Source organism: Echeneis naucrates, chromosome 10 (assembly GCF_900963305.1).
Source record: "Echeneis naucrates chromosome 10, fEcheNa1.1, whole genome shotgun sequence".
NCBI classification, from domain to species: Eukaryota; Metazoa; Chordata; class Actinopteri; order Carangiformes; family Echeneidae; genus Echeneis; species Echeneis naucrates.
The window spans coordinates 15,242,348-15,267,842 of record NC_042520.1 but is presented as its reverse complement, the minus strand read 5'-3'; the positions used below and the strand labels follow the sequence as shown (position 1 = coordinate 15,267,842).

The 25,495-nt window shown below is 41.2% G+C and overlaps 1 protein-coding gene across 6 annotated transcripts in view; it reads left to right on the top strand.

Moving 5' to 3' along the window:
- Positions 1 to 25,495, top strand: part of nlgn3a (neuroligin 3a) — an 89,269-nt gene that overhangs the window by 14,349 nt on the left and 49,425 nt on the right. For all 6 annotated transcript variants that reach the window (XM_029512167.1, XM_029512172.1, XM_029512168.1 and 3 more), the window contains one exon: positions 3,692 to 3,841. In XM_029512167.1, the coding sequence (XP_029368027.1) occupies positions 3,692 to 3,841 (150 nt within the window). The remainder of the gene's footprint in view (positions 1 to 3,691; positions 3,842 to 25,495) is intronic.

Here is a 25,495-nt window from a genome sequence, read left to right as displayed (position 1 = left end):
GTCCACTGGCTTAAAATAGAAAGAACTATACAGAAACTTTTTATTTATTTATTTTTTTCACTAAGTTCTCCCTCCACTGTCTCTGGTGAGTCCAAATTTCCAAATTCTTAACATTAACATTTCATCCCTCATTTCTGCCTTTTTTCCCTCAAAGGCTCTCACACAGTGCTAGTTCATTTAATTCAGTATAAAGGGAATATTAAGCAGACATTCAGTGACATTCACTGACTTGTACCATGGCACAAGCTGCTGAATAATTTGTCGTAATTACACTGCTTGTTCAGCAAAGAGCTCCGAAGATAAACTATATGTAGTACTCAAATATGAACATGGGCAGTAATGGACTTGTCATGAGTGAACCGTGAAGCCTGGTCTGACAAGAGCACACTACAGTAGGGTGCATGTCATGTCCTGCAACATCTGAACATTGTCACCCGTTCCCCTCCCAACCTCAGACCTCACTGATAGCCGCTGACAGCCACCATGTTTCACCAAGTGTTGACACAGTGAATGCCACCGACACTTATCTCCACTCACCTTTGTCCTGTCCTATGCTGTTGAGTGTCAAGGCCAGTTCTTGGGGCGCTTAATGTCAGATATATGACTGACTGTTTTCAGTGGAGTGAGAGGCAAAGGACAAAAAGTTGGAAGTACAGGTTGAGAGAAAAGATGATATAGAGGAGGAAGGAGAGAGTGCTTCCAGGCCTCTTGGTGGGTTTCACTTGCAGAAGCAACACTTAACGGCTTAGCTCAGGCCTGAGTTATGCCTCCCACTCATACTCCAATCAGTCCAGAGCCACTGCGACGCACCTATGAGAGGTTGCGCTCCTCAAGTCCTGCTAAAATGCATGCCCTATGATGTATTTGTAGGTGTGAATGTCTCCAGTCCTTCTATTTAGCTAGGGCAAAGTGCACTGAACTGAACACTTTTGATTTATTTATCCATTTATGGGTAATTTTCAATTTATTTTCTCAGTTGTGATAAAATTATTTGCTGTTAGTAGAGAATGTGCTGGGAGTGTATGAGTGTATGTGGCTGTGCGGTTCTCACTTGTCTGGGTGACAGAAATCTGTGAGAAAATGATGTGCTGCTGTGCATAAATTATGTTTCTGTTCAGCTCACTCTTCATTGCACATCAGTCTCAAGCTACATTTTTGTCATGCACAATTTTTTTTCTCCCATCTTCAAAACACAAGTTTATCTTTTTTATTTACAGCTCTTTGTGCATGAGATTATATTGCAAATGTACCTATATATGCATTAATAAACATGTCTCTGTTTCTTTTTAAGCACAGGGCTCTGTGCTAAATTTTGATGCAATGAACATGTGTGGTGATGTAACAGTATGTTTGCCTCGGGGAGATAGTCAATCAGGAGTCAACTTTCCGAGGTAGCCACTTAGTTACCAAATTCACCAGATTAGTTTGTCCACAGCAACCTACAAAACTCTAATCTGATTGGTCAAGAAATCCACTCACCCTGTAAAGTCAAATGAAATCCACTCATCTTGTTACTTCATGCCATGTTGCAGCTCAGATGTAGATGTATCCAGACAGGATTATTTCTTTTTACTCAAATCCAAAATCCAAGTGGGGTCGGCTGCATGCATATTTTGCTCTGACACAAATTGACGTCATTGAGAACTGTATATCACATCTGTGCGACGCCTCCCACATCAGATGAAGTCAATAACTAGATTAGGACAAGTGCAGCTTCAATGTCTTGTATTGCTCTCCCAAAGAGATTTAACTGTTGTCATGGAGACACGATGTGAATCAACAAAAGAGGTGACTGATAACATTGACATGACTGATCTCTTTTTCTTATTTCTTCCCCCCTTTCCCTTATTCCCCTTTTCCATTTTCTTTGTATCTGTGGTCCATTTGTTTGAGGAGCTTGTGAAGGATATTGTGCTTTGCTATTCTTATCCCTTTAGCCCCAGCCCCCCCTCCCCTCCCCTCCACTCCCCTCCACTCCCCTCCACTCCAAGAACTTTTCCCTCTCTGACTGTACCTTACATGCTTTCTCACCCCATGCATCCCCTCCTCCTCTTGTCTACAATAAGTGTGTGCATAGAGAAGTGTCAGCTCTAAATCACATTTCACTGTGTAGCCTTCTCAGATACCAGCAAGATAAAGAAAAGTGTAAACAAGGCCACCTCATATACGAGTTATTGCTTTACTTTAAAACATTAACAGGGCCATGAATAACCAAGGGAATAATAATAATAATAAAAAAAAAAAAAAAGAAAACGCGAATCAAGGCTGAGCTCCGCTATAGGGGTTACAAAAAAACCGTGTCTCTACAAAATGCATTTAAGTAGTTGTCCTCAGTGTTGAGCATGCTAATGTGATGGGGTGCATAACGATGAGCAGAGCCTGCAGATGGATGCAGATTGGACTGTGCAGGATAGAGTCTGCGATTAGCTGTTCTTGAGGATTTTAAATTTTGGCTCTCGGTTGCCATAGCAACCAGAATACAATACTACCCTTTTAAATCTGAGCCCATTGCTTTCTCCTTTTTTTATTCTGTCTTTCTTTTATGTCTCTGTTTTTTTCTTTCTTTTTTATTTTTTTTCTTCCTTCCTCCCTTCCTTCCTCCCTTCCTTCCTTCCCTCCCTCCCTCCTTCCTGTCTATCTTTGTGTCTCTCTCTCTCTCTCTCCCTCCCTCCTGTCATCTCTTCCTCACTCTTTGCCCTCCCACATCTCTTCTCTCATTCTCACCATTCTCAAGGCTTAGGGGGAAAAAAGGGAGGCAGGGAGTTGGACAGAGATGGAGGGATGGCGGGAGAGAAACAGGGAGAGACAGGGGAGAGTCTGTGAGTGAAAGGGATACAAAGTGAGGGAGGGGAAGGCGAGAAGCTACAGAGAACGGGAGGGGGGGGGTGGAAGGAGGGAAAATGAGAGAGAGTTTCTTGTCTTGTCTCCCAGCGCTAGCTAGCCAGTCAGTAATTCAGTCCTTTTTTCAGACAGAGGCTTTTTTCTTCCCTCTACCTCTGGATGTGCTTTATCTGGCTGGAGTGTCGCTCCAGCTGGGCATTAAGTCCTGGTTAGGGAATAAAATAAACAACATTTTACTGGAAAAAAAAAAACAAAAAAAACTGAAGCACAAATTTAACTGCCTGAAATGCCCAAAAAGACAGTGCAAAAAATTGTTGTGGTGAGATAGGCCCGTGTAAACGGGAAGTGGATGGTAGCATTGTGTAATTAGCCAGTGCGTTTTCCCTATCACTGTCAAGACAGATTAGCCTTCTCCCCGGTTAGGAGATGTGTCACAGTACCTCTCTCTTTATTCTCTCTAATGGCTTCCTGTGTGTCTATATTGGGAAGTGGGTCTGCCTCCTGGAAGGCAGAAAAACACCCAAACACAACCCTAACAGTTTGGCTTATATGAGGTAAATGACAAGCAACGTTTTCAGCTGAAATGGCTAATTATTATTATAGAGTCGAGCTCTTCATCGTCAGTGGACATTAATTTGTTTCACATAGAGCAAATGTGATAGAATATTGCTTCCATATTCATTAGTAGGCCAGCAGACTGCACCCTTACAGCTGGTATCTGAGAGGTGACCGTCAGCTTGTGTGTTTGTGGCCACCGTGTGCTGTATCTGCTGTAACTGAATCTGAGCTGACCCTTGATCGGAGTGGGTGGACGACAATGTGAACGTGTTAATGATGGCGACTCTTGCAGACATACGAGACACTGGTGCCAAGCCTGTGATGGTCTACATCCATGGTGGATCCTACATGGAGGGGACTGGCAATATGATCGATGGGAGTGTCCTGGCAAGCTACGGAAATGTCATCGTTATCACTCTCAACTACCGTGTCGGAGTACTCGGTAAGCATCTTTTTCCTTTCTCCCCCCGCCTCCCCCCTTGCTTCTTCCTTCAAGGACATTTTTCTGGAGCATCTTTGTAGGGCAGCTAGGTGGAATGTGCGCTGCTTATTGACACGTGCACACCAAATAAGGCCGGAGGCGAAACAAAGCACTGTAAATACATGGACTGGTTCCTGTGCTGCTTGTTGATGCAGTGCTCATGTATCAAAATCACAGTGATTGAGTGTGTTGAATGTGGGTTTGTTGTTGTGATTGGGGCTTGGAATAAATTAAGAAATTATTGTAATGAGGTTGAAAAAAATGATGAGATGGGCGTGATGCTGGAGAGATGAAGGAGAGGAGAAGAGTCTGTTGGAGAGAACGCGCGGCGCTCTCTGAGTTGCAGTTGGTTGCAGATTGACTCACACAGCTGAATCCTCTTTCAGACACTTGTGTGTGTGCATGCGTGTGTGTGTGTATTAGACTGACTGAGTGAGGGAGAGGGGGAGACAGACAGGGAGCGGAGTAGCAGAGAAAAGAAGCAAGAGAGAGAGAGCCGAAGAGAGGGAGAGCTAGCTCCATGGAAACAGCTGCAGCAACACAAAATGGAGTTTGTTAGCACACTAGCCATGCTTTGTACCTTTTCTATCTCTCTGTGTGACACAGCTGATTCCCCGTCTTACATGTTTATACATTTACAGCGATCGTGTACCAACCATGCGCCATTTCAATGTAACATGAAATTTCAGTTTCAATATCAGTATTTTGCTTCCATTTGTTTTCTTTCTGTGCTTCTTTGTGTCATCAATCACAAACCAAAACTAACAATTTTTAAGTTTGCTTTTTAACACTTTCTGACTAATCTGCCAGTCATTGGCACTTTGAAAACATACTGTAAAATACTTAACCTTTTTCTACTTTATTGTTTATTTGGTAACCATTTTAAGCCCAAGTGATATCCTAAAATTCAGAGATGCTGCAATTTTGTATGGTAGTGCAGCATATATTATATTTGCGTGTGAACCACATTCAACCCCCCCCCCCAAAAAAAAGAACGAAACAGAAATGGTTGATTTTTGAATTATTTTTAGGGAAGTGTTTGTGAACACGGATAGAAGAGAGCCGATGCAATAACAGCAGTAATGTCCTAACTCAGTAATTTCAGGGACAGAGTGATGCTCATTTAAAGTTTGCATTATAACATTAACTATAATTAGACACTGCAAGGTAATGCCCAAAACAGGGACTTAAGCTGCAGAACTTTGGAGTGTATAAATCGTTTGAGTTTTTCCTGTTTTTAATAATTTATTTTTTTCATTCGTTTTCTTTTCTCTTTTTTTACTGAATTAAATTTTTCATTACTGCTACAATATTTAAAGCAGCAGGATGGTCTCGCCTAAACTGCAGTGTCCAAACTAATCATAATGAGGGAGCCTGTTTCCCAGTGCGAGTGGTGGGGGGGGGGGGGGGCATTGAACATCATCAGCCTTATCCTAAAGACCAATCTAACTCCCCTTGCTCCTCAGAGAGCTCCACATCTTAAGAGCAGGAGAGTGATGAAGGAGTGGTGCTGCTTTATCCTCCAGGACACTGAGATGACTGGTGTGGTTGACTCACCATGGCACTACAGCATTCATCCCCAGATTCTCGTTTTGATGGAGATGAGAGCGCTACGGCCTATCGATTTTGTCATCAGGATTGCTTGCCTTCACTGCGTTGTTTTCCTCTGTCAGTTTGGTGAAGTATCATTCTGAGTGTTGTAATCAGCCTTCAGGGTGGTAAGGTAGTCTGGCTGGGCATGCTGCCTCGTGCTCCTGGAGCTGGTTTAAAACTGAGCGTGGAAGCCAAATACAGATTCACGATCATATTTCTTTCATGGCACTTCAATTATGGTCAGATGTTTCTTCTCTTTCTGCCACATTTTGCTAAATGTCATTCTACATTCATACACACACACACACACACACACACACCCTGAAACACCACATATGAGCATGGGCCCACTCACACAATTTTTCACATGCACAAACACACTATGAGCAAAAAGCAACAGCACACACAAACATGCAGATGCGGATTACTTAAGTGCAAAAGTGCACACACAAACTCAAAGACGTACACACACATTCCCACAAATACCATTCACAAAGCAGGTCTCTTGGTGAGCTCCCCAGCAGCCATTCAGAGAAATGAGCAGAGATGACGTGATGTCCATCGCTTTAGCATGGTCTGATGATCTCCCCATGGTACGGCTTTAAACTGTTATTACAGACACACTAATATGAACCAAATAAAACCAAAGCTAGAGAGAAATCAGACCATGATGGGCAAATTAACACCAAGCTGTCTGAAGATTTTCAGTCAGAAAGTGTGAATTGCAGTCCTCAGAATGTGAGTAATTGTAATTACATGTCTTTATTTTATTTTTGGTTGCAATTTTTTTTTTTTTTCTTTGAATACGACTGTCACTAACAGTTTCAGTGAGCATAAATCTACTATAAACAGCATTAAATAGAGTAGATTAACTGTGTATTGGACCGTGTACATTAGCCACTGTGTTCTGTGATGAAAGCCGTACACTTCAGGCCATGTGACGGCAAGATGAGAGAAAATACTCCAGTTTTCCTCTTCTTATGAGGCTTTGACGCAAAGGCTGCGCAGCAGGATTCCCTTCATTTAATAAGTAAGGGGGGGAAAAACCTCAACGTGGGGTGAAACAGTTTTGTGTAGAAACGCAGAATAAATAAATAAATATTAATAAAAAATGAAAGCCCTTTTAATTAGGCTGCTTAAAGGGATGAGGGAATAATGGAGGCAGAGAGAATTAGACAAGATAATGAGTTTAAAGTGAAAGCAGACAAGGCAACTCAAACTACGCGTTCTGACACTAATATAGCTCTACCACCGTCCCTGGGCAATCTGAATACGGCATTAATAATGCAGTAAACACCTTTGAAAACCACACAACAATCTGAATATTTAACTCATTTTACTGAACAATAGGCCTAAACCATTAGGCAACAACAGCCTCCAAATCTGTGCTGAAAGCATTTTTAATATGGAAAAAGAAAAACACTTTTACCAGCAAATTCAAACAAATTGGGCAGTGCCGAACCTCTGTAAATGTCAGTGATGAATTATTTATTTATCTGATGCACTAATTTTGTTTTAGTTATGCTATTTTTTGCAGTGACATGCTTTCCATTTCCATACCCGCTTTTCAAAATTTCCCTCAAATGGAGCCAAGTTATTGAAAGATGAAGCTCACTGTTTTAGGAAATCTCGATTTAGCATTTTTTTGGCGTTTTCCAAAAAAACAGCCTGCAGTGGATTTAATCTATATTACAGGTTTTATAATATGTGTTCAGGAGCTGCAGATCCTACAGTGAAACCCAAATTGTGAATACACACAGTAAAAAGGTAAAAGGAAAGAATTACATTACACTGAGGAAGAGACAGGAGAAATGCTGAAGAAAGAAAAGAGGTAACATAGTAACATAACACTCGTGTTCCAATTAAAGAGGAGTCCACTAAGTTTCTAGTGCTGTGCTATCATCCCCCTGCAGCTCGTAGCCCTATGCTGCTGTATTGGTAATTATTGCTTCAAAGGATGGACCGCAATCCTCCAGAGGCTCCATTTGGAAACTTTCATGTCTCAACCTTTCACTGTTGAGATGAATGAAAATTCATTTCAGATTTAATCTTTAATTATTTACTGGCCCACCACACTATGATTATCACCAGATGAGATATGGAGAACACAGCACCTGTTCACTGATCGTCCTGTCAGGAGATGTCACACCCCACTCAGGTCAGAAACCTGAACAGAACAGTGTGTTTCCCGAAAAGAAAACACGATTAGTATTGGACAATGTGTGATGTGTGTGGTTCAAAGTGTGTGACTTGCGTCCATGCGCATTTGGGGTGTGTGTGTGTGGCATGTGCCTGTGATGCGGGTGCATGCGCCTAGTTGCCGCGCCTCTCTAATGATGTGTAATGAATCCCAGTCAGAAGGGAGTATCTTGTATCACTGCTCTTTACAAATATAATTACTCACTGGCTCTCCAGAGCATGTCAATTTCCCAGTCCATTGGGGGGGGGGACTTAATTACTAGTTTCCAAATGCATTAAAAATTAACAAAGGCTGCCTCTCTTGCCAAACCCAAGGTGAGACTTTTCCACCCAGCCAGCTGCTCCACAAAGGAGAGTGGTCAAGTACAACCTGTTCTCGTGGAGAGTTTTCACCTTATTTGTGACCTTTGATGTCCATCTCTCATATCGCTCTTATCAGAGCCATTTTTTAGTGTGAGTGCTGCCGCTGTGGACTGTCACCTCAGTCTGCACAAGTTATTTAGACCTTCAAAAGAATAGTTTTAGATCCAATCAAAATAACCTCAACCTACTGTGTGAGTGCTTGTGAAAGCAGCGCTGAAGCAGCAACATGGGTGATTTGGCATTGATTTGTTGAGCTGCCGGAGTTATTCAGGGTACAGTAAGTGGCTGCCTTTCTCTGTTATGTCCCCCTCCTGAATTAAGGGTAATGTTGCTTAATAATTTAGCCAGGGATTAGGGGAGTTGAGGATATCAGTGGCAGCCATGCTGTACAGTGAAATGTCTTGTCTATTACACAGGTTTTGTGTGGTTGAGCTCTGCTCTCCCAGTGTGTTCATGGCCTTTTGACCCAGACGCTGCTCTCCTCTGGTTGTTGGTTAAGTAGTAATACTATAGGTTGTCATCACTTATTTTTGTGGTCATGCGCTCTGAATGCATCGGCTACTTTTACACTTGTCATTTCAAGTGTCTCTGCTACTGCAGTGCCCTTCCTCAGGTCTCCTTTAACACACAGTGAAACGCTTGCAGATAATCCAGAGAGCAGCAGCCTGTCTGTTCTTTGATCAGCGTAAAAGGGCACATGTCACTTCACTACTCATTGACCTACACTGGCCACACAATAAAGTAAAGTAAAGCTTGCCTTCAGAGTGACTTCTGGGTCTCCACCCGTCCACTTGAACTCAATCATAGAATCTTTTCTTCCTTCTTAGCCCATGTGCTCCTCCAAGGAATTTCACTCTCTATATATTACTGTGAATAGACGCATACAGCCACAGTAGGGGTGGAAATCTTTCACTATCTCACGATTTGATTTGATTCCAATATTTTGGGCTACGATTCAGTTCAAAATTGATTTTTGATTCAAAAAGATTTGATTCATAATGATTTCTGCTTCAATCTATAGGTGTTCACAGGTTCCTCATGATCTAGTCCAGTCTGCTTTGCATGACGGAATGACAAATGGAGACATTAAAGTGTCTTTTTCACATTTATTAAGTTCGAAACATTTATCCAAGCTTAGATGGAATTATTGCATAGAAACAATATTACATATTGCTGAAGCAACAAAAATAAAAGTGTTTCTTTATTAAAAAAAAAAAAAATAGTGCAGTTAAACATGGTTTCCCAAAGTGCTTCATCCTCATTTTGCAAACCTTGCACAGTGTGAAGCTCATGTCAAGCTTGGTCTTCCCAGGCATTCAGTAAATAGGGCCCTGTAAATTCTGCGATCACAAAAAAAACCCAAACAATTCATTATAAGCACAGAATAACAGAACTGGCCGACACTTTTTTTTCCCTCTGGAATAAAAAGGAGTGTATCTGCTGGAAAAATGCTCGGAGGGGGGTCACTAATAATGCACCACCCGCTACCCATGCATAAATAAATAAATAAATGAATGAATGAATGAGTGGTCCTTTCTGTCCATCTTCTTCCCATGTCTGCATGGGTGTCCTCCCGCCGTCCAGAGACATACATGACTAGGTTAACTGGTGACTCTAAAATTGACCGTAGGTCTGAATGCGAGCATGAGTGGTTGTTGGTCTCTGTTGGCCCTGTGATGGACTGGTGGCCTGTCCAGGGTGTACCCCGCCCCTTGCCTGGAACATCGGCTGGGATTGGTTCCAGCAGCCCTGCAACCCGGAAACAGAAAAGTGGTAGAAGGTGAATGGATAGATGGATAAATGAATGAATGAATGAATGAATGATTGTGGTGACTTGAACGTAGTGGGCACCTGAACATGTCCAAGTTAATTAGTGATGAGTAATGGACTGGGCTAGAGCAAGAAATGGTGACCCCCCCAACTCCTAGACTGGACCAGACCAGATTAGACCGGTGATGGCACCCCTCCAGAGACGGGACCTCTGCAGAGAGTAGAGACCAGCCCAGAGATGGGACCCCCCCAGAGACTAGACCAGACCAGACCAGATCAGAGACCAGACCCTGGCAGAGAGTAGAGACAAGACCAGATCAGACCAGACTAGACAAGACACCAGACCCCCTCCCGAGATTGCCCTCCCCCAAAGACTAGAATGGACCCCTCCAGAGACAAGAGACGAGACTAGACGACAGACTGGACCCCTCCACAGAGACAGTCTTTTTCGGAATTAAAAGGAATGTATCCGTCTGAGTGCTAAGTGCTAAGTCAAAGAGGAGTCACTCACCAAGTTCAATACAAACAGGTTGGCTATCATGTTCTTCGATGGAGATGTCAGTAATCAGTAGAAAACCAAAGAGCGTGGGGATATAGAAATTAAAAAGTTTACAGGGGATTTGATATTTCCACCAAAGTTGTGAAGGATATGTTTTATTGTTATGTTTTTGCTTAAATGGAGCATTCAGTTATAACTGAAGAAATTGTCTGTATTTCATTACGGAAAACAAAAAAAAAAAAAAAAAACGAATGTGGGAAAAATTTAAACGGAATTTTGGAAAAAATGAAACAGATTTAATAGGGCTCTAGGTAAAAACCAAAATGAGTCCAAATCTTTGTCTTCAACGAGGACGGGGCCGGTTGAATCTCTCTTTCCTCCATTATTGTAGTTTCCTCCTTGTTTTGGTGCTTATTGTGCGTGTGTATGTTCCAGAACCGACTCTGCAGTGATATCAGGACGTCCCATGTACAAAATGGAGGGAGACAGCCTGCGGATTTGTTTTATTATTATTATTATTATTATTATTATTATTATTATTATTTTTATAGATTTTGCGACATTTTAAGTCGATTCAGAATCGTAGTAAATGAGACTTGCAGTTCTTATATGAATCTATTTTTTGGCACACGCCTAATCCACAGCCTTCAACCGTTCAACATCTGGCTAGCAGGGCTTCACACTAGACCATCTTGGATGCTTCTTGAATGACTTAATTTAACACTCAGTGCTCAAGACTTATGGCAGGTGTAAATGAGGTCTGTGCTGCTACAGTGAATTTGTCACTGATCGCCCTTAGTTATTATATTTTTGCACCATTTTTATAGGATGAAAATTAGATTTTTTTACTACAAGTTCATGCGCAGTATATAGTCTGCTCGGGTGCATCTCAGTTGTCACATCAGATGTCTGGGATCACAAAAATCACTCAAAGTTACCATGGAATAAAATTCGACATGACAACCTCCTGTGTGGTGATGGTGAATCGACTTAAAATAAACCCTTCCTATAACACGAGCCTCTCTCAGTAAGTGTTCCTGGTCTCAGTCATTTCAGTTATTATCTGAAATATGAGCCTGCCACTGAACACAGGAATTCTCAAGCAGGAGGTGGAAGCAAAAGCAGAGGCATCGCGAGTTCTCTTTGTATTCTTTTATCAGGAGGGGGCTGAGATGGATATTTACTTGTTTTCATTGCCATTTGGACGGATTCATCCAAATTAAGCAGTGAACAAAAACATTTATTCATCCTATTAATGTCAGGGAGTGAGGGACTGGAGTAATGGTTTTCATGCTCTAGTCTGCAGCAGCTTGTTGATGCTGCTCTTCTACAAATCACTGCCAGGAAATTAACTCTTAAGCCCCTCTTGCCAGAACAAACGTCTGACAAACGTCTGAGAAAAGGCCAAGATGCAGCCTATTGTTTCTCAGTGCTCAACTTTTCACTGTCCCAAGATGTTTCCATTCTAGCCTAAAACCCTTGAAAAGTATTGATTAACAGCAAAAGGGGCTCATGTTTAGTAGAACCGAGCCCTGGGAAATAGTTAATGTCAAACACCGCTTATACCACAGAACTTGATTTTTAAATATAGCAAATATTTTAAGTTCCAATGTTAATGGTTCAAGATTGATTTAAATTATGTAGTTTCTGTAAATAGAACAAAAAAACAATCAAAACAAAATGGCTTCCCTCAATAATATGGTATTGTTGTATTACTTTATCACATAAAAAAAAAAAAAAAAAAAAAAAAAAGATCCTCAGCTGCAGCCTGGCACTGGGCTTTGATTGGCACACAGCACAAAGCTCCACCTCATCTAGATAATGTGCCATTTCAAATGTTGTTGATTCTCCCTGATTGAGAGAATTTAGTCAGTTGGAAAGGGAGGGGAACCAATCAAGACAAATTGTGTTTTCACATGCTGATTGGAAAAGTCCAAAATCTGGTACCTCCAACTGAGTTTCTGCATCACCTTCATACAGGATTTTGTTTCAAAATAAAACCCACATAACCATGAAACAATATCCAGGTTGACACAATTGCAGTTATAGTACATAAATATAATAAAGATTGCTGTGACAACATTTCGATACTGCCTATAATTTTGTTTTTCTTTAGCAACAGCCATTCAATGTGTTTATACTGCAAAATTAAATTGCTCTGTAGTTTTCACTGTCAGTGGCAGGTCTGACATTCAAATTACCTGCCCACGCACAAGATTCACAAGAAACAAGTCATGCATGTAATCCAGCATTACTGTTTTTAATTTTGCCACTATCAGTCTCCCGGTGTGAAGCTCACTCTCCTGCAGTCACATCAGAGCTGTGTTAACTTCCTGCTAATGCAAACCAAACCCTTTTGACTGCCTCTAGCGCTCATTAAAAGCAACTAACATGATAAAACAATGGGGCAATTTCTACGAGAAGAAACGTATTTGTGTGTTGAGATTAGTGCTGATGGCGGACGATCGAAAGAGCAGCCACCCTGGATAAGGGATCACTTTTAAATATTGGGTTTTAAATATCTGGGTTTTACTTTTACAAAAAATTTTATATATTTTGAGCTCATAGCTGTGGAGAGTTCATTTGTTTCCATTTTGATCCTGCTGGCTACAGCCTCTGAAAATCAGGTAATAAAAAATGGGCTCAGCAAGGCAGCAGGAGAATTACAAGTATATTAGGTAAAAAAAAAAAAATATATATATTTATATACGTTTGACCCCAGAAAATCAAGTGTTCAGATTTGAATGGGTAAATTTGGGCTCAATTTAATTTTATATATGAATAGCCCAGCTCCATTGCTCAAAGACACTTACTGACTTTATTATTATTATTATTTTTATTTTTTTTTTTACATTTTTACATTCATTATGTGAGCTGGGATTGGCTCCTGCGGCCCTGCGACCCAGAAACAGAAAAAGTGGTAGAAGATGGATGGATGGCTGGATGTTTTCATTATTTTCAACTTTCAGATTCTGTTCATGTCAATTCAAAATTACACATGTATTTTAATATACATTTAGCTGCTGTGATGTGTTGAATGTCTGGTTTAGGACACCTCTGTCACTTGAAGCCCACCCACCTGCTCTGAGTCATCTTTACAGTGTTGTGTTAATATGGTCTACAAATGAATAGCTTTCACCTCACTGTCGTGACTTGAACTGATATTGCTGATGTATTGTTAATGAGTATTTGCCCCTCTTTTTCATCTTACAGCAAATGGAAACAGGAACAAAACTCATTATCTTTCATAAGCATGACATTTCAGAAAACTGTGACATTAAGAAATCAATTTCTACAGTACAGTGGCGCTTTTCTCTATGCAGAACAAGCTTTGCTGTAGCAGTGCCCTGAGATGAAAACATGTTTAGATGATCGCAGTACTTTCAGCAAAACAGTAAATATGCATTACAAAGACATCAAAGCACTAACCTGACAATTGCTTTCATCTGGTCAAGGGTTCCTCTGCAGCGTTGCATGTAAAATGGAATGCTTTGCCCAAAGATGGCAAGGTGACGTGCACAGACGAAGCGACAGTTGGCTGAAGGAAAATGTCAACCTTGTGCCAGTGTTTGTGATTGAGATGCTTCGTTGCTGTGCTTCTACTCAATATTATTTTTCTTTTCCATCAGTCTGTAATGATACAGAGAATTTAAGTGTTGTGTAGGGAGAGAGCGGCCCCTCAAAGACAGAAGTCTAATATTTACCAAGCAGCTATCTGATTTGCTGTGACATAGCGTGGCAAAGCAACAAGAGATGACATTTCCATTTCCACCTCAGCACAGACTGACCTATTTGACCAATTTGTGGCTAGAGCTGCAATTTCCAGCTATGCCCCTCGCTGGCAATTTTTATTAGATTTTTTTTTTTTTTTTTTTTAATTTTCAATTGGCCCTTACATTAAGTGCATTTGAGTGTGAGGCTGAAGTAAAGTATGTATTCACAAGGCAGTGCATGTGCACAGTGGTAGGTGTTAGTAATCAGTGAAGCCGGTAACGCGCTACTCTAATCTGACCACATGTAATCTAACGCATTAACATTTCCAAACCAGTAATCGGATTAAAGTCACTGTGCGTTACTATTTTCGTAATTTTCCTTAATAAAAACATATATTTTTGCTTTCTTCTTGCGTCACGGTGAGTGAGGTCACGTATGCGACAGGTCATGTTTTCAGCATGAGGACAACTCACGCAGCGACACAAACGTTGGCTAAACAGCAATGGAGGGAAGAGAAAGATGTGCATTTTCTACCTGGAAATACAGTTACTATTTTGAAAAGAACAGAACTATTGTGAGGCGGTGGGGGGTGTTGTCGGCAGATGCTGAATGTAACTAATAAAGTAACTTGTAATCTAATTTAGTTACTTTTAAAATCAAGTAACCAGTAAAGTAACTAAGTTACTTTTTAAAGGCGTAATCAGTAACCAGATTACTTTGTCAAGGTAGCTGTGGCAACGTTGTTAGTAATGCAGTCATTATGCTGTTCTTTCATCTTTGGTTTTTTGTGGCAGAGGCTGTTCACTTGCACAAATAAACATTACAGAGTTTTGTGTGCATTCCTTGCTGCTGGCCTTTGGCTTTACTGCCAGAGCCAGATGCCCCTCTAATAGCCACACCAGTAAAAGCCTAAATATAGTCATACAACCAGGGCCTTTTGTGTGACCTCCTAGTGTGTGGTCTGGTTTATTGTCCCACAACTGCAGGATAACCTTAGTTTCTTCAGGATATAAAGTGAAGGACCCCTCAACCTTTATGTGCCATTCCATCAAGCATCACCTGTATAGCACGCAACCGTGCAGCGTGTTTTACTGCTCATCCAGCAGGCCACTTCATTGTGTAAGATTTCTGAATGTCTGAAGAATTCTGGATGAAAAAAACAGAGAGAGGGAAAATAGATTAAAACTGTAGCGCTAAGTAATGCAGAATCATTAGCATTACCAAACTAAAGTACATTTAGGGACACAATAGGCCACAGAAAGAAAAAGAAAAAACAATGTGGGCAGGGTAACAGGAACTCCAAATTAATGTTTTGTTTCTCCACTGAGATATTGACACAGGGACCAAAAATCAATTAAATGAAAACAGTTCATATCACTGTATGAAGCCTTTGAACAAACATCACTCTCAGAAGATGGCACAGACAAGATATATTGTATGCCCAAAGGTGAATATTTGTATTTCAGAGACTTTTATAACTTTAGTCTGCTCCCATCTCGTATTGGGCTTCTTGTTTATGTAGCCTGAAAGATCAATCTGTGGTGATTCATTGCTTCAATGCTTCGTTTTGCTTTGTACTCTGTTCTACGAGGGAGTATGAGGCTCCTAATGGCAGCAAAGCTTTTCTTAGTGCATTTGTCCTTGAGGGACTTTTAACGTCACAACCAAAAAACACACAGGCGCTTCTTCTTCCTCAGGGCAAAATACCTACAGGTAACAGCCTTATCGAACGAAAGCCAGCATGTACACTTTCCAGATGAGCCCATTGAGGCATGTTTGATCATTCCTAGAAGTGAAAAAAAAAAACAAAAAAAAAACTGTGTGAATTTAAAAATGTCTCCTTTACAGTGCTATACTCCTCTGCCAGCAGCTTTGTGGGTGGGGGGAGGGCGGTGGTACAGGTAGCACAGCTACAGCCACGTGGAGGACAGAGGTTAAGATTTGTCCATCATGAGGTGTGTCCTGAGACAGGAATGATGTGTGTAAGAAGATATATATATATTGGCCAGGCAAGTAGAGGTACTTGCTTCTTGTCTTGTAGAGGCATTAATCATAGCAGCGGCCAAGTCTAACCACCAAGGTCAGCAGTCCTCAGATATGTGGGAGGCACTCTCCAGCAATGCCACCGCAAAGCACTGCTGCAGAGGGGCTGAGAAGGGTGGGAGGAAGGAGTCTGAAGAGGCTGAGGGGCAGGATCTTGAACCGACAGGGTGAAGGTAGGAGGAGAGGAACAGAGGGGACAATAAGGTTGGATTAGTGACAACCTTGAGGGCGTGGCAGCTAAAGTGTGGTACTTGAGGTGGTAGTGAAGCAAAAAAAAAAAAAAAAAGCAAAAATGTAGGTGAATGTTTCAGAATAATGAATTAAAATGGACAGTGGGTGGAAGTGCACCGATCAGAGGGAGGGAAGTTGGGAGGGACAGCATACAAGCAACAATGCTTCAATGGCACCTCTGAGTAGGAGTTTGGTTTTATAAGCTGTATATTAAATGTGTTATAGAGAAGAGGTGAGAGTTATACCTGCTGAGGAACAATCATGACTTCTTTGGGCTTTATGAAAGACACCTGGCTGTTAATTTACCAGAGTACAGTGCCAGATATTCAGCGCACTGTTAATACTTAAAAAAAAAAACATACCTACAGTTGGATGCTGGTCAGCAAATAGGTGGCAATATATCCATGACAGGTTATATTACATATCAGGCAAGTGGCATCATTCCCCAGTGAGGGCTCTTATTATTGGGTCATAGGAATGTGTTGTAACCTTGAAGAGGTCTCTCAAACCTCGAGGAAGGCAGTTCAGCTCAACCGCTGTGAGGGAAATACAGTAATTTTCAGCTGGAGATGCAATATAGCTTTACATTCTATAGTAAAAGGAGCCATGGCTGCACTCCAACAGAGGCCAACTGTATCTCTCTCTCTGTTTAAGGTACTTGATTGGTATGAAATTAATCCAAGTGGGATTTTCTGCTATCCCCTGTTTGCCTGTCCTTTTTTTCAACCCCACGAAGTCGGAGATAACTCTGGAGGGAGATGTAGAGTATTAGAACACACTGGAAGGGCTTTGTTGTAGTAAGCTGGAATATGAGGGATTCTGCGGGCACTACTTCCTGCTTTTGAAACCTTTTCACTCCTTTCAGGTCTGTCTCTGTCTGTTGGCATTACAGTGTTATGTGTCTGATTAGTTTTCTTTTCACTGGAAAAAGTAAGCATTTTGATAACCTGGCATCTCTCCAGGACACTGGACTGCTCATTTGGTTTAGGGAAAGATTAATGGCTGTTTTATATCTCATGATGAGGTATGGTTACATTTTGGCAACTAAACTACTTTGCACTTGGAAAAGATGATACTCATGGATAAAAGAAACCAACATTGATTAGAAAGAAGATGTGGATTGTGATGCCTAGTGTATGTTGGGGTCCAACCATCTACCCTCAGCTAAGACTTACTGCTTTCTACTTTAATAATTTTTTGTTAAGGCAGCCTCCTTATCTTTGTTCTTTTAACTGACAGTGAAACAGCAATTGTGCAGGTGTTTGTCAATGTTACATCTGAAAACCAAAAGAAGTAGATTAGAACATCAGTTTTTTACTCTGTGTTCGTCCTCAATACAAATTCCTACATGTGGAGACTGGAGTGTGAATGTGAGTGTGAATATTGTTGTCCTGTCAGGTTTGAGTGAAGGACCACACCTGTTGTTGTTGGCAGCATGCACCCCTCATCCTGCTTTACTGTCCTATTGGCCTGTTTCCTGATTTCTTTGACCTCCCTGGTCCAACGGTAGTGCTAGTTGTTCTCTGACTGAATAACCTTGACCAATAAGTCCATAATGTAGTTTTTCCTTTGCTTGGCTAATTTTAAGTTTTTCTAGTAGAGGAAAAGGTAAGTATAAGAAGTTGTATTGAAGATAGATGAAACTGTGTGTGTTCAGTCAGCTTAACAACTTTTTCTTTTTAAACTCAAACCAAGAATTTAGGTGCTACAAACAAGGGTGGTTGAAATGGCCATATATAAAAAGAAGAGAACTAAATAAATTTCTTAATCCTCTTATACGAAGTAAAGGGAGCTTTGCAATGGCTTCTCATAAAATCAGCAACTTGCATTGAAAACAATAAGGTAATCACAGCAGAAGAAGATTTCTCTAAGCTGGCTATATGCTTGGATAAATTATGATTACCTCAAATCTTATCTTGAATTATTTGAGGTATGAAATGTTCAATAATCATTCATCAGAAAACTGCAATTTCCTCAACTTTGAAAATAAAAGAGAGATGTAGACTCAGACATTTTGCATCAGTGTCCATGTTCATGGCAAGTGGCATTTCCTTGATTCTAGTACACATCTACACACCCAGATCTTATCCTGTCTTCAGGGCTTCATGACCAGAATTCAAAATTTCTCACCAGCATATTGCTGAGGATTGATTTGTTTCGATTCAAATGTAAGCAAACAGCAGCAAACAAAAAGAAAGTTATGTATCAACAGCACTGTGAAGAGGAGGGGTGAGGATTACAGCATGACAAATCAGCTTACAGAGGAAGGGAAGTCGTGCAGATGGTTGATATCTAACAATTCATTTGGAAATGACAAATATTCAGGGTAAGTCTAACATGGTTTGCCTTTAAATAATCTGTAAAAAATAAAGGGAAGCAAATTAAAATGTAATTGTATCATGCAAAGGGAATCAGGTGAATATGTCAATATGTGTGCAAGTGTATGTAGCAATGGAGGTGAACAATCTGATTTCTTATGTTTTTCTGAGGATTTTGTATGGAAAGGTTTCTAACTCACAGTTCAAACATCATAAAAACAAACGAGGATATTGATAAAATGATGTATATCGAACTATATATTTAGTTTCAAATAAAAATAAAATGCACAAAGTAAATCAAAATAGCAAGTTAAGTGAAATGAATCTTGGTGGAAAACAGAAGGATAGGATCATATTTAATTTAATCTTGCTTTAATTTTGACTTTGCTGCTGTTGGATTTGGCTTTATGCCCACAGTGTCCGTTCTGTACTGATTTTCAATAACTCTGCACAAGGTAGCAAATCAAATGCAGTGCTTGATTAAGATTAAACTGTAGAACAGAGAGAGACTTTGTTTCGTGCAGGCAAAAGAAGTTGAAGTGATTCTTGTAAATATCATGTGGGACTGATGTGAGCGACAGATGCTACTGAATGCCAGTTTCCTCATGAATAAAAGCAGTGAAATGTGTTGATAAATCCTGAATGTCTTGTTGGAGTTGTGTGGCTTCAGGTGCTGGCTGACATTCTCTCTGTGGAACTGCCTGTCAAAACGACGCAGGGCGTCTGGAGCTCTGCTTCTGTCTCTTTGCCTGATATTTTTCAATAGCACTCTCCCCGCACTTGAATATACTGCCTCTTTTCTGCAATGTGACTGTAATACTGAAAATCCACAATCTCACTAGTGTACTGTATGAAGATTGCTCCCTTCTCATTCTGAGGTCTCATCTGTTCCTGTTTTGTTTACGTAGATATGAGCCTTGCTGTGTTGTCCCTGTATCAACTTGTATTAGTTTCTGTCATCATTGTATTGCATTGTAGCAGGCTAATAAAAGCATTGATGGAGAGTGCAGCATGGCAGCCACTGGTGATGATCTCTTCAGAGTAGTAGCACTCATCTGGTTTTTGGAGAACTTTGGGTCTCTCTCCAATCTATTGGCCAGGAGCCCATGTTAGCTGTGACCCCATGCCACTTGCCCTTTCCACTTGCTAGCTGCGTGCTGGCATGTTGACCTTTATCATTAACCCCGCTGTGTGCCTGTCATTTGAAGTCTTTATTATTCACACGTCCCCTTTGGGTATATTTTATTCCGGGGTACATGGAGCAGGGATGCATACAGTAGTTTGGTAGCAGACTGAACAGATTTTACGGTACATGTACAATTTTCTAAAAGCCCAAAACATTTGTTCGAAAATTTAAGGATCTTCTACCCTGTTACCACAATTATTTATTTTTAATTTTTTTTACTATCACAGAATATAAGGTGCAGACCAACTTAATCATCAATCGCAGATTTTTCATGCCACTGACAAATCTCATCACTTTACTGTAGTCACAGTTTCTTTCTTATGTTTGACACTTTTTTTCATTTTGATGTTTGGAGCTGTGATAGAGGAGAAGCACGAACTCAGGCTGAGGCACTGTTGATATTCTTTAGCCCCCTGTCTTCATCCACAGCGGCGTTAATCAGCAGCCATTCTAATTAAACTCAGTTTGCACTTGAAATGCTTTAAAACATGTTCAAACACTTCTGAACGACAACTGTTTGGCTTGACGCATTGCTGTGTCGGTCCTGCTCACAGGTGATAAGGGCAACGTGTGTGAAGGGACTCGGCAGGATGTATAAATGTTTTGTTTTTTTTTTTTCTTAAAGTGCAGTTTGTGCGCAGTCGCACAAGGTCAATCCACATCGCATACCTTCCCTATGATATTATTCATAAATGCTTTTTACCACGATCCCACATCCATTACATCTTTATCACAGCTATTTTCATTATCATCCAGCTCTGCCACTTCCCTTGACTCAGCCTCATTCTGCTGCTTGCTAAATAACCAGTCTCCCACAAAATGTAATCCGCTGCTTTCGCTGATGGGCAGGGATATAGCTCTCATCGTTTCAGTGCCGCAGTGACGGCTGGAGAATGTGTCAAACAGGCAGTTGACACCTTACCTCTGCTCTGTCATTTATTCAATCTGAACAGAAAGCTATCAAAATGAATCCTATGAAGGCACCCGATTACGTCTTAGCAATGACAGTGTTCTGGTGCAGCTAAAGCCGAAGCATTTCCATTTGTATTGCAGGTGAACTATCAACTTTTCACTGAGCACCGAATGATTAGCTTTGCATCCTGCTTTGCATGTGTACTTGTTTGTAGTCCTGTCAAGCCCCAACAATCCTGCTCACAATATTACATAAAAGTTAGCCAGAGGACAAATTACAAAATGCTTTCTCCTCGCAGAAGTTTCCATCATTAAAAATAGAGCGGCAGAATGCTATTTGGATTACAAATGGGAAAGTTGCAAATGTATGTGTCAACCCCCCTCCCCCCCTTAGCCTGTCTGAATCAATTGAACAAACCGGCATGATATTTGATGGCCTGTGAGCTCCAATTATTAGAACAATATTATGGCTGGGGTAAGTCAGGGGTACTCCAGTGGAATTCCAATAGTGCTTGGAAGCTATTTGTATTGGTACTAGTCCTTCAGGGCCCGCAGAAGGGCATGCAGCTCAATAACTCAATTCTTAACAATTAGCCCCTGACATGTCCCCTGGAAAACAGATATAGAGGACTCTAGTGGATAATATTTTCAAAAGTATTAAGGTTATTGTTTCAAAGGCATAAACAGCACTGCAAGTAAACTTGGGGCTCTCCTTTCAAATCGCACCTGCTACCTGATGAGATCAGAGTTGATAAGTATGCAATTCAATCTCTCAACAGTTGAGGTGACTTTTATTTTGTCAGCATCAGCATGGATCTCAGCACCCCCTGCCTCTTACTGCACTGGGAAAAAAGGCTGCCTGTTCTCCTGGGTCACCAATTATCAACAGCACACTTGCAACATTTAAAATGGCACAGTCCTTATCGCTCTCAATTATAAACATATTACACTGTAATCGGAGGGGGTTGTGGATCTGAGATCACATCTCATCTAGCTGGCCGTGTGATTTCCGCCCCCTTCCCCTGCTTGGAGCACACCTCCTCAGCTGTGTAGTGACCTTGGGCAAGGGTCAACCTTGCTGCTTCACACCGTCTGATGTTATTAGATTATTGAGAAAGCATATGCAGTCCATCGCGCCTTTGTTTGGTCTCCAGTGCACTTTCAAGGAGAGTTGTAGTCTGTATGTGTGTGGATATACTTGTGCATTTGTGTATTTGATTGGCACTTGTTTGTGTTTGTGCAGCCGCAAAAAGCCTGACTCCCAGACAGATGTGGAGGTGGCATTTGGAGTAGTCCACTCGGGGGAGTGCTCCCATGCCTGAGGGGATCATACTCACTAGGTCTCTCCTCTGGGTTCTGTTGGGCCATGCATCGTGGTCTAATTGTAAAAAGGTCATAGCTTTGTGAAGAAAGTCCCAGAGGCCAGCCAGAACAATTAGAAAAATGTGTTTCTGGGTTACTGGAGCACAATTACAAGTCTGCTTAATGCTGTTCCATTTCCTGACAGGGGAGGCAGAGGAAGTAGCTTCGTTCAAGCTTTTGTCTCATTTGTGTTTCTGTGTTGGAAACGCCACACATGCTGGTTTGTTTGAGCTGCTGTACACTTGCAAAAAATGTCATAGATTTGCAGGCTTTTACTTTATACTGTATATTCTAATCCTTTTCTCCCAAACTCAGTAGTCCTTAAATCAACAGCAAGCTGTGCTGCAAACACAGCAGTGACAATATCAATGTGTGAGTAGTAACCCAGCTACAACGGAGCTAGGCCTAATGTAAGCATGGCCATCATTTCACATATGCACAGTACCGCATGCACCACTGTAAGTAATATATCCATGAAAATAGATCTCCGTATCCCATAAATATTTGATGAATAGAAAAATATTGGGTCTGCAGACAACTAGAAATGAACACGAGTAATTAAATTCATTTTTCCTGTAACACTGCTGTGAGCCTAATGCTTTCATTAGAAGTAAATTGCCGGGGGCATCATACCTCTCTCTGAGGCAGCATATCTGGTGCTTGATTTAGCAGTAAACAAGTTAACAATGCTTAACAGGGATTAAAATGGATATGGATTCCTGAGTGGCAGAAACTCAATGACACAGATCACATTAGCTGAACTGTTAAAAGTGTCAGACCCTGTAAATTAAATGCAGATTTTAAGTTGCATGCCACCTTTGCCGGTGACTCATGCAGGAACCGTGTAATCCTTTGACTTGAAATGTCAAGATCACCAGGACTGGAATTAAGAGGTATTCAACTGACAGCAACAATATATATGGTGAATGTTTCACCTTTATATTTTTCTTCATGAAATATGAAAGGGCATGGGCATGGTGACTCAAGCTGTGCCTGCGATCAGTGGATCCAGCTGTTATATATGCATGAGAGTATGGAACGATGAATTATCCTAAGTGGTGCATCAAAACATATTATCTCCTGACTCAGTAATTTTGCCGTGTTTTATCACACAAGTCTAAGATGATCATCAAGCCCCCATCTTTTAAACATGAATTGTGTATCAATTATCTCCGAAGCTTAAGAAGGCCTATACAGCCTGGCATGATTTCACATCCTGGCTCTGGGATCTAAGTGTATGTGCATCCTGAGGTAACGTTTCTCATGCAAGATTAAGAACAAGAACGCTGGCTTTATGTGCTGCATTTGCATTTTAATGTAAACCTTCATTTGCATTTACTAACGATACAGCTGTGGTCAAAACTATGGTTAAATTGATTATTAATACCACTATGGTGAGGGTGGGGGATAAAGGATTTCAATTTCAAAGCAACACCCAGCTTCTTTGAGATAGAAAGTTTCTGGGGAAACAAGTCAGTGCCATTTGCTGGTGGCACCAATGCCCATTTCCCCCCGTGGTGTAAAAGGCTACATTAGCCTCCTCTGGAGCCAGTTTAGCTGAATTAAGCTCAGAAAGGTCATACTTAAATTTCTTTTGAACGTAATAGACACTGCAGTAAGAGTAGTTTCCAGTGTTTGCCTACATCACCAGCAGACTTTCAAATATGATAAGACCAAATATTCAGCCATTATTGCTGATCCCTCATCATCTAGAAGCTTTACAGGTGGCTAGGGCAAAAACCTCTGGTACCAAATATCTCCATGGCATTTCCCCAAATTGGGCTTCTAGTCCACTGTATATTTGGCCACTGAACTAGCTTGTTTTGTTAAGTAATGAATAAAATTGCACAGGTAAATATGAAAGGACAAATGCTTCTGCGGGTTTAATTAGAGCTGAAGCCTGCCACTCAAGACTGTTCCCCACGCCAATCCACAGGACAAAATTGTGGTTTGTCAGGCCGCGGCGAGATAAAGCTCAAGTCAGGAGCTCAGTGTGGTATAAATCTGCTGCCACTGCACAGGCTCTTACAGGTAGCAAGGCTGCACGATTTAGCCACAGGTAAGGATGTTACCGACAGTGAGCCACCACAGCACAGAGCCTGGTCCAGTTAAACTGGACCCGAGACAGAAGGGGCAGTTTTCCACCTGTTTCCCAACAAGGGAGCTTTTTCAGCGTAGTTAACTTATCAACGAGAAGAGGAAAGTATTGTCATCAGCATATGTCTTGATTGCACAAAAGAGAGCATTAACAGATATTACAGAGCATTATCCGTAGAACAGCCAGTTAGTGGAGAGTCAAGTGAAGGAATAGATGTGGGGTGATGGTAGGATGGGGGATGATTCGATGAACACAATTGGTTTTGTTTCTGCACTGCACCTGCTAGCTCTTTGCTGCTGATAATATCGCAGAGCCAGAGGGGCTACTGGCGCATTGACTGAAACAAGATGTCCTGCTAATAAGATTCAGAATCCTTCCTTCCATTAGAACATATCTGTTTCCATCCCATTATTGGCATTGTAGTTGGGTCAGTAATCCACCAATGTAACCTCTAGGCAACGCAGCTCTGAAGGATTCAGAGTGTGTCAGCCTGGCAATTGCGAGCAGGGAGACAGGCAAGACAGCGATGATTCACTTCAGGCCAGACTGAGGAGAGGTGACATTGGTCTTGACTGGCCACAACCACCACAAAGCAATCTGTATAATGAGTGGTTTCCCCTCTGACTGAGACGACTTGTCATTTCATTCATACGTTGTTGCTCGATGCATCCTTCCCAGCTTTAGTCAGCCCTCTCAAGCCTGAGGGGAGAGATGGTGACAGTGGAGCTGACATAAACACAGAAAGAGATGAAGACTTTGCAAGGGGAAAGGGAGATAATAAAATGCTTAAATAAATTATCAAAGTGAATCAGTTTGTATGATTGCGATTACAGAATGGTCATGAGGATGTACCATTTGAGTCCATGTACTAAGTCTTGTTAATACAATCATGTCGTTGTTTACATTCTCTGCAGTGAAAGACGGAGCATGTGCCCGCAGGCTTATGGGTCATGGTTCAAGCATATGAAGTCATGAACATCTGCTATCAAATACAGCAAAAGAAACTCAATTGAGGGGAGAGATTTGGTGGGGATTGCATCAAATTAGGTGACTGACAGGACCAGTAATCTGGAGCATGTAGTATTTTTTTATTTTATTTTTTTTTTATCTAATAGCACTCAAAGATGTCCTTGGAAAAATGGAGCATGTGGTGATGCTCAGCTGATAGAGGCACCAGCAGAGCTGCCAGGGCGGGGGGGTCACATTTGAGTACAGTGACAATTTCTTCCGACAACGTACCATTGTATTTTTTGCTTCGTCAGCGTCCTCTTTAAAGCAGGAATGTCGTATTTAATCAAATTACCTGCAGGAGCTGCTCCTTCTTTTA